This window comes from Alosa alosa, chromosome 20, assembly GCF_017589495.1.
Source record: "Alosa alosa isolate M-15738 ecotype Scorff River chromosome 20, AALO_Geno_1.1, whole genome shotgun sequence".
NCBI classification, from domain to species: Eukaryota; Metazoa; Chordata; class Actinopteri; order Clupeiformes; family Clupeidae; genus Alosa; species Alosa alosa.
In genome coordinates, this window is record NC_063208.1 from 6,639,007 (window position 1) to 6,648,349 (window position 9,343).

A 9,343-nucleotide genomic window follows, 5' to 3' on the forward strand; every position below is an offset into this window, starting at 1 on the left:
GAGGCACATAATGCCAGAGAAAGAGGCATTAGAGGCAGAGGCATTAGAGACAGAAAGTTAGATGGAGGAGGTTGACGTGTGAGAGGGAGGATGGGGGAGGAGAGAGAGAAAGAGAGAGAGAGAGAGAGAGAGAGAGAGAGAGAGAGAGAGAGAGAGAGAGAAAGAGAGGGGAGGGATGAGAAAAGACGAGAGAAAGAAACATTGATGAACCACAAGAGAAGTTTCCGACGGGATGAATGAACAGGCAAAATTCCACATCAACTTTAAGGTCAGCGAATGTTTTGACATGTGAACGACGATCCTTTCATTTATTTATTTAGGACCATTCTAACAAGCCACAGTGAGTTTACAGACGCGGCCTGTCGGTAACACAGTCCCCATTGACAGGCGTCCACAACAGCGCCGGCTCATTTATAAAGTAGCCGCATCCGCCTCGGTTATGGGCAGTTTACACAAAGGGGGTCTTCAACTTTGCCCTTGCGGGGGTGCAGTTATTTAGGGGTACCAATTAAAACCAACTGTTTGCCCCCCGGTAGAACAAAGGACCCCATTCAAGGGGGACCCCACCCCCACTCAGCTCAGGTTCAGATACGACTGGCGAGTCATCTGTGTTGCCAGGTAGACCCCTTTAAATTCAACGCTGAGCCATATGGGCCTCATTAAGAAAGCCACAAAGGTTCTTCGATTAAAAAAAATGTTCCCAGCACCAAAAAACAGTGCTTAGTCTCCAACAGAGTTCAAGGAGAACCTGGTTTGAGTGGATCTCGATCTCTTGATGGTCGCACCATCGCCTGCTAATCAGTCGGCCTGGGTGCGATCCCCGAACCCATAGTTGCAAATGTGTGTCGCTTTGACTGAGAGTATTTGGTAAATACTGGTCACTTTGCTCCTACTGTACCTGCAGGGGTTGATGATCTTCGTCGGGTGGACACTGATATACGGCGTCACCGGCTTGTCCACAAATGACCCGAAGCCCACGCGGAAGTCGCTGGTGTGTTCGCGCATCTGGTGCGACAGTGCCAGGCCCACGTTGTCGAGCCGCTCCAGGTTGTCCTTCATGGAGGCCGAGACGTCCACCAGGTAGTACAGGTCTACCGGGTACCTGTCCAGTTGCTGCACCTCCACCACAAAACTGGCCGCGCTGCCTGCGAACACAGGACACAACAGCACGTCACATGTTATAGACCCTTTAAACCACAAAACTGGCCGCGCTGCCTGCGAACACAAGACACAACAGCACGTCACATGTTATAGACCCTTTAAACCACAACACTGGCCACGCTGCCTGCGAACACAGGACACAGCCACACGTCAAATTGTATTTTTGTAATGCAATGTTTATTGATTCTTCAACATAGGGAAGTATACACAGCATTTGTCAATAATGAAAAAAATATTCTTTTGCTTAAACAAAAACGCTTTACAGTGAGAATGTGTGTGTGTGTGTGTGTGTGTGTGTGTGTGTGTGTGTGTAGTGTGTAGTGGGTAGTGGGGTGGGGGGGTGGGGGTTGGGGTCAGTGTTGCACTACAACCACCACCAATGTGCCTGCAAAAGTGTAGTGGCTAAGGAAGTGGAAAGAAACAGTAGGCAGAAAGTTGTGGGTTCAATTCCTGGTTGCTACTGTTGTGCCCTTGAACCAGGCCCTTAAACTCAAGTTGTTCCAGGGAGACTGTCCCTGCAGTGCAGTTGGTCTATGTAAGTCGCTTAGGACAAAGGCATCAGCTTAATGCTTAAGAAAAACAGGAAACCCACATGGCAACCTTCCCCATGGTTCAAAACATTCTACTGTAAACAGCCGACAATGATGCAACACAGAGGCAACAGCAGTGCTAAGCACAGCACACCACAATACAGACTGTGTGTGTGTGTGTGTGTGTGTGTGTGTGTGTGTGTGTGTGTGTGTGTGTGTATGTGTGTGTGTAAGCACAGCACAATACAGACGGCTCTCTCCCCACATTGTCTGCTCAAGCCTGTGTGGAGCAAGGGGACCCCTCCCTAAAATAGCACACTCCACCACATCATCACTGAACATCTGTAAGGAAAGGCAACATCAGCATTACAGGGAAACATAAACTATTGTGCATCACATTCCAGAACAGGGAGGATTCCATACAGATCAAGCAGCCACTGATAACAGCTGTTAACACATGTTAGCACATGCTAGCACTGGGCAGCCTCATAATATAAAGACACAGCAGCTATAAGCTACTGCAGCACTGAAAGAAATATGGTGCAATGCAGATGTGCTGAATTAAACATTATTTCTCACTTAACATAGTCTTTGATGGTGGCAATATCAAAGAGATATATTCAGAAAACATTGCACACACAATGAAACCTGGCACTTAACCACATAACCAGCTTAAAGGATGAAAATGTCTACCAATGACTTATTTTATACCTTATGCTACATGCAGTGTGTGTGTGTGTGTGTGTGTTTCTGTGTGTCTGTCAATGTGTGTGTGTGTGTGTGTGTGTGTGTGTGTGTGTTTTATGCTTGTGTCTGTGTGTCTGTGTGTGTGTGTGTGTGTGTGTGTGTGTATTTATGCTTGCATCTGTGTCTGTGTGTGTGTATTTATGCTTGTATCTCTGTGTGTGTGTGTGTGTGTGTGTGTGTGTGTGTGTGTGTGTGTGTGTGTGTGTGTGTGTGTGTGTTGAGTCCATGTGGCAGGACAGGGAGCATCCTCCACAACACCCTTTCGGCACCCCCACCTCGCTGCCCACAGCTCCTCGTAAAAGTGACTCCCAGGCAACGAGAGATGATCCGCAGGGATGACCCCTGGGCCAGGGAGACTGACACTTGTTTACACGACGCTGGGCAGCTCTGGCGGCTAGCGTGGCCTCTAACCATCCCATCATCTCCCCTCCTGTCCATCCTGCTCACTGACCAGCCGCGCTCCAGTGAACAGTGAGATAACAGTGTGGTCAGTGTGGGAACTAGGCCAGATTCTTTGCGCGGATGGTAAAGTGATCTCTAAATCATGGCCATGGCCCAGGAAGCCTTGGAGCTCCTGCACAATATATGACAGGGACAGGTTCAGTAGGGGTGTGGGAGACACTGTGGAGTGTGTGTGTGTGTGTGTGTGTGTGTGTGTGTGTGTGTGTGTGTGTGTGTGTGTGTGTGTGTGTGTGTTCTTGGAGCTTCTACACAATATACTGTATGACATGGACAGAATCAGCACAAGTGGGGGAGACACTGTGCTCTGTGTGTGTGTGTTCTTGGAGCATCCACACAATATATGACATGGACAGATTCAGCACAAGTGGGGGAGACACTGTGATGTGTGTGTGTGTGTGTGTGTATGTGACACTCAGACCTGCCCCTTAGCCCTGGTCCCTGGTGCACACTGCGTGTGGTCAGTGTGAGCAACACATCGTGATTTGCATTGATTCTCATTACAAATGCAAGCTGTGCCTGGGGCTTGTGTCTCATGCAGGCAGTGTGAAGGCTCCAGCTTGTAAACATGGGTGCCAGACACACACCACACACACACACACACACACACACACACACACACACACACACACACACACAATGCAGGCAGAGTGACACGGCCTTACAACAGGAAATACAATGCTGTTGGTCATGATGAACAGATGTGTGATGACCACATGTTATGACAGACAGTGAGGGGATTTTTATTTCTTCCCAGAGAACAATGATGCTAACTCGGATCTTTTTACTCCTTCTTTGCAACAAGCATCTAACCTGACCCTAGCCAGATGAATGTCGTTCCGCTTAGCTCCGCCTAGCTTCACTCACATCCATCTGGGACCTCTTCCATTGAGAGTGCTTTCTCCAACCAACTTTATGGTTTAGCCAATCAGGACGCAGGGCGGGAGTTTCATAGATGTGACATAGCGTAGAAGCGACTGTGAGTCTGTTATTAGCGCCACGGGTTGGCTTCATGTGAGTGGTTGAAGTAGCACGTCAATAGATGACGGACAAGTGGCTTATTCAATCATATGCAAGCATTTTTTGATTAGGCCCAGCCTTCTGAAGCAACACTTCAATGGATCGGTTCCAGATGGATGAGTGGAGCTAGGCGGAGCGAAATTCATCTGGCTATTGCCAGGTTAACAAGCATCCGCTATGGCTGAGATTTCAGAACTAGCTAAAGTGAAATTGAGATGTATTTCCTTTCAACTTCCCCACCCTGACACAAATACACAGACTATACAAATGATCTCTGATTTCAAACCACAGACACAGGCGGCTAACTACTGAGGCTTTAATCATCCTAGAGACCTCTACAGATGAATATGTCTGATACACTCTTAAAACTAATGTGTTGTCCCTATCTGGACACAGAGATGCGTTGTGTTATTTTCAACACATTTTGTGTAACAAATAAAAATGGAAACAACAAAAACTTGTGTTGTCCCTATCTGGACACAGAGATGTGTTAAAACAACGGAAGTTGTGTTGTTTTCAACACCTTCATTTTAAGAGTGTAGTTAATCTTCCCAGACACTAAGTATTATTGTTAATGTCAATTATGTTAATCGTAGTGATGTTATAGCTAATAACACCAGTAAGATAAACATTGTTAGAATGATTACCAGTATTATCTTATAATCTGACCCACCTGGCCCTAGCTGAGCGCTGATGCGTCTGGGAGCCACCTGGGTGCTGCTGATTGTAGCGTCCACCTCCACCTTGACCCGATGGCTCTCGATGAACTCTTCTCGACAGCCCTTCCGTACCAAGCTGGAGGCCGAGTCGCACCGCTGGCTCACGTGCGCTCCATCCAGGAAGTCCTGATTGTGGACAGGAAGTGGGTTAGGAAAATAAAAGCCATCCCATCCCCGATGGTACAGAATCCACACTGAGACCCGCTGCATTGTTGCGGGTATCTTGTAGAAATGAAAACAAGTTTAATGAGAATCTGATGAGCTTGGGAAAATATTTGTGTTCTTTAGCAGGACTGTGTGTTCACTGTGTGCTGAATGTGTTTCACTATTTGGTCTCTGCGTTTACTGGGATAATACATTTAAATTGATTTATTTTTAAATTTAAATTTCTCTCACGGGATCAAAAAAGTATATATACTTAACTTGAATTTCCCCTTGGGGATCAATAAATTATCTATTTATCTATCTATCTACTTCAGTCCTCGTGCGTCCTGTAAATGAGTTGGTACTGACCAACACCTGCACAATTATATGGGTCAAATCTCTTTGAACCACCGCATTCCAGCGAGAAGAATGAGATCTGTATTTCTGTTGTGTTCAATAACTGATCCTGTAAAATGGCACAAACTACCAGCGTCCTAAAATCCTGAAGTGTTATTGAGATAATGGATTAGGGCGTGTAGCATAAGCACCTTGTGACCAGAGTACTGCATTGCAACAACTCTAATCCACATACCATGCATGGCAGAGACTCTAACTCTAACAACAGGGCTGGTCACTTTCAGGGTTATCTAGAAGTGAGATGGATTGCCTGAGTCAATATCATGACAAGCCCTCAGTGGCTAATGCTGTGACATGACGAAGTCTGAGACTGCTCACTTTAAGTGTGAGATTAATGGCAGTAGCATGAGAGTTTCCCACCTCTCTCATCCAATCTTTAGACCAACTTCCAAGCTATTTTCAGATTCGTCATGGATCCAAGAATGGCTGCAAAATCAATCATCCCACACAAAAATAGCATCAGGGGGAGTGACATCACCCAGCCTCAGATAGGGAACTTTCACCAGCAGCTTAGTAGCCACTTCAGTGGACACCGAGGAAGGGCCTCCGACTCCGACAAGTCGACTGAGGGTCATGCTTTGACGGCAGAGAGGGATAAGACCTGGACAGAGGGAGCAAGCGAGGTGCCGGGCTTGGTGACCTGGCGCAAGATAAAGGCCCCCTCTAGGTCTGAGAGCAGCCAGGCTGGGGTCTGGGATAGCACCTGACATCACAGGGCCACTGCTACCGCTTGACCAGCGCTCGACTGATTGGCTACTGCTCGACCAGTGTTCGCCTGATTGCTGACCGGCCCTAGAGGGGCTGGTGGCGTCAACGTTGGGGATTTCACGGTTTTCCACGACCGCCGGGGCTGGTAAGTACTTTGTGTGTGTGCGTGTGTGTGTGTGTGTGTGTGTGTGTGTGTGTGTGTGCGTGCATGTGTGTGTGTGTGTGTGTGTGTGTGCCAGGGCTGGTAAGTACTCTGTTTTTATGAGTGGAACGGATTAACAGGCTCAGTAGCCTGTGAGAGGTGGGGAGACCCAGGACAAGTCTGAACAGATAGATGCTTTGAGAGTGTGTGTGTGTGTGTGTGGTGGGGGGTGGGGGTGTGAGAGAAAGTGAGAGAGTGTGAGTGTGTATGCATATGTATTTCTGAAGAAAGTACCAATCAAACCAATGAACCAATAAAAAACAGTGACTGCCTTTTTGTCCTGGCCTTGTGTATATGTGCCTAATGTGTGTGTGTGTATTTCTGTGTATACATGTCTATGGTTTGTGTGTATCTATGTTTGTGTGTCTGTGTGTAAATGGTGTGTACCGGTATGTGTTTGTGTAAGATTTACGAGTAGGTGAATATATGCAACTACCAGTATGGGTGCCATCTACCCCCATGAAGTGTGTGTAGGTGTGTGCTTGTCCATGTGTGTGAGTATGAGGAAGCATGTTGAAGCTTACATATAGAGATTGTTTTTGTCTGACTGTGTGCGTTCTACGTAAGGAAATAAAGAACTTTTTTCATTAAAGGGTGTAGCACTCTATTATGTATAACCGTGTGTAAGTACCTGTTCATCAGGTGCATCATCATGCTCATTATAAGTGTGTATGCCTGCGAAAGTGATGGAGAAACAGAGTGTCTGTCTGTCTGTGTGTGTGTGTGTGTGTATGTGTGTGTGTAAATAGGATATGGACTATATGTACACTCACTACAGATGGGGGTGGGCACTGAGAAGCTTGTCATGTTATCTCTTAAAGACTAAACACACACCACACAGAGAGACAGAGAGACACACACAGAGACAGAAAACACATAGAACACTGGCTCCCAGGCCGATTCCAATCTGTTTTGTCTGTAACCTTGCGAGCACACCAATGCCAAACAGTCTGAATGCCAGTGGTCAGGCTCTAACCCACCTCTTGAATACACCAGCCGCAGTCTGGACCTCGACGTAGGCACTCTTCACATGTTGAGATGAGGGGCGATGCACAAGTGTTGTCCGCCACTGAACACACACACACACACACACACACACACACAGAAAGGCATATGGGGCGATCAAATTTACACATGAATGAGCACAGGGGAGGGGAATCTTCTAGAACACACTGCTCTTGTGTCACACATTAAGCCTGTGGCAAACAAGAGACATTATGTTTGTGTTTACCTCCAGACACATCCAACAACACTGGTGAGATGATTTGGCTAATCATAAATCAAAGATATTTATGACAACTCCTGTTAACATACTGCCATTCAAATACAGCTATTCATCACAAAAAACTGTTTTTGAGTTGAGAGTCATTAATCAATTACTTTCAGCTGTCACTAAATGACTACTTAAACTATGTGAGAGTCCATTATGAAGCCCAAAGGAAGCAGTTCATGTCATTCAAAAGCGCAGTGCAGAGTGCATCCTAGCAAACAGGAGGCACGGGAGTCGGGTCAGTCCCAGCCAAGACTTCGGAAACGGAACTCCCCTGATATGAATTCTGTGTGGGGTGCAGTTACCGGTAGTTAGGTTAAGGGTGTCGATTAGGTCATGGACAATCACAAATGTCCTGCAATTGATCCCGCATTCAGCTTTTTCCAGATGGGACACGTAAAGGAATTCATTTAAGTTGGCTATAACAAGACTGTGATTGCAAGTGTTAAAACATCTATAACAAGCCGGCATTAGGCATTTAATAACGCATCAGTAACGCAAAACAAATGCGCATATTCTCCTCATTCACAACTCACCCGTTCGAGAGATGCTGATAGAAACAATAAGCAGTGCGATGAGCAGCTTGCGATGCAGAATGAAGTTAGTGTATTTACGCAGCCAGGAAGTCATAGCAGCATGGAAGGAGGAAGCGGTCCGGCCCCCGGAGACAGCACTGCCAGGTGGTTAGAATCGCTACTGAGATCTGCCTCCGAGAACGCGGCCAACCTGGTCCCTCTCGAACAAAAGGCGCAGACGGGAGTGCACGGACCGCATTGTGACACGTTTCTGTATTTACCCAGTAACCCTATAATCCTTGTGGCGTTCACATCTCCGAAAATCAGATTATCACGGCAATCAACAAGGCTCGCTTGTTCGAACAGGAGCCCCCTTTCAGGGGAGCGCACAGCACAGAATGATCGGTCCGTCTCTCTCCATTTAAACGAGCTCGCAGGTGTTGTCCGTCACTGCGAGTCTCCCACGGCTTTCACTTTTGCTCAAAGGACGGCCGCTCTGTTACGGTAATGCAAGTCATTTGCAGCGCTTGAAGTTACCTTTTTATGTCTGCGGGCAGCCTGGGCAAATTGCCGATACGTTTCATCTGGATCCGAGCGTGTGGATTTGCGCTTTTTATTTCACCACACTGAGTCAGTTCGCTCTATGGCAACAACGACGCTGCCCACACCGCCGGTTGGAGGGAAGGCTACCGATAAAAGTGCTTACTACAGAGAGTAGGCGGGGGAGAGAAAGAATTCCGTGATAGTCTCAGTACCTTGGACACACATTGTTAAACTTACTACGCTGCCCCATTGCTCGTGAAATGGTGGGATTCCTTTGTGTGTGGACTTGGAGTTTGTCAACGGAGAGAAGCTGACGAGAATCGTGAAAGCAAAACGGAGGGGGGCTTACATTGCTGTTTAAAGTCCTGTTGAGGCGGTACACGTTTTCCAAATATTTTCGACGAAACGGAATGGGGGTCTGAGTCCGTGCCCATAGCTCTGTGTATCCCAGCCAGCCTGCGTTTTTGCAGAACAAAGCCGGTGTGATTATAACGCATGACAGAATATAGATGGCGAATACAACAATAAATCCACAATAAGGTCACGACCTGTGTCAACAAATTACTTGACTAAATTATTTTTGACAGATGAATGAATGATTAGGCCACCGTTTGAGGGAGCTAGATAAATGGAAATGTTGCGGATGACTTGGAGCTATATCAGTCAGTACAGCAACTCCCAATAGTTCCCAACCAGTTATTTATTTCACCCAACAAGCTGTTTGTCTCTTAAATCGATTTGCGCATGCCAGCGCACACAAATCAGCGCAGCGCAAATTTAGTCGCTGTCAGTCATATCAGCGGGGTTAATGCACAGGCAGGCTCGTCCTGGGAAAATAGAAAATAGGCGACGGGCCCAGAAACACAACAGTAAGGCTGGTGGCCAAGTTGCGTCCTTTACTTTCTGGA

At 47.0% G+C, this 9,343-nt stretch overlaps 1 protein-coding gene across 1 annotated transcript in view; it reads right to left on the bottom strand.

Annotated features, from left to right (window-relative positions):
• The window catches only part of itgb8 (integrin, beta 8), a 30,670-nt gene extending 21,736 nt beyond the window's left edge, over positions 1-8,934 (bottom strand). The window contains exons 1-4 of the mRNA XM_048229860.1: positions 7,914-8,934; positions 7,088-7,176; positions 4,591-4,762; positions 899-1,145 (exon numbers count right to left, since the gene is read on the bottom strand). Coding sequence (XP_048085817.1) covers positions 899-1,145; positions 4,591-4,762; positions 7,088-7,176; positions 7,914-8,007 — 602 coding nt within the window. The 5' untranslated portion in view covers positions 8,008-8,934. The remainder of the gene's footprint in view (positions 1-898; positions 1,146-4,590; positions 4,763-7,087; positions 7,177-7,913) is intronic.
• Positions 8,935-9,343: the final 409 nt, after the last annotated feature.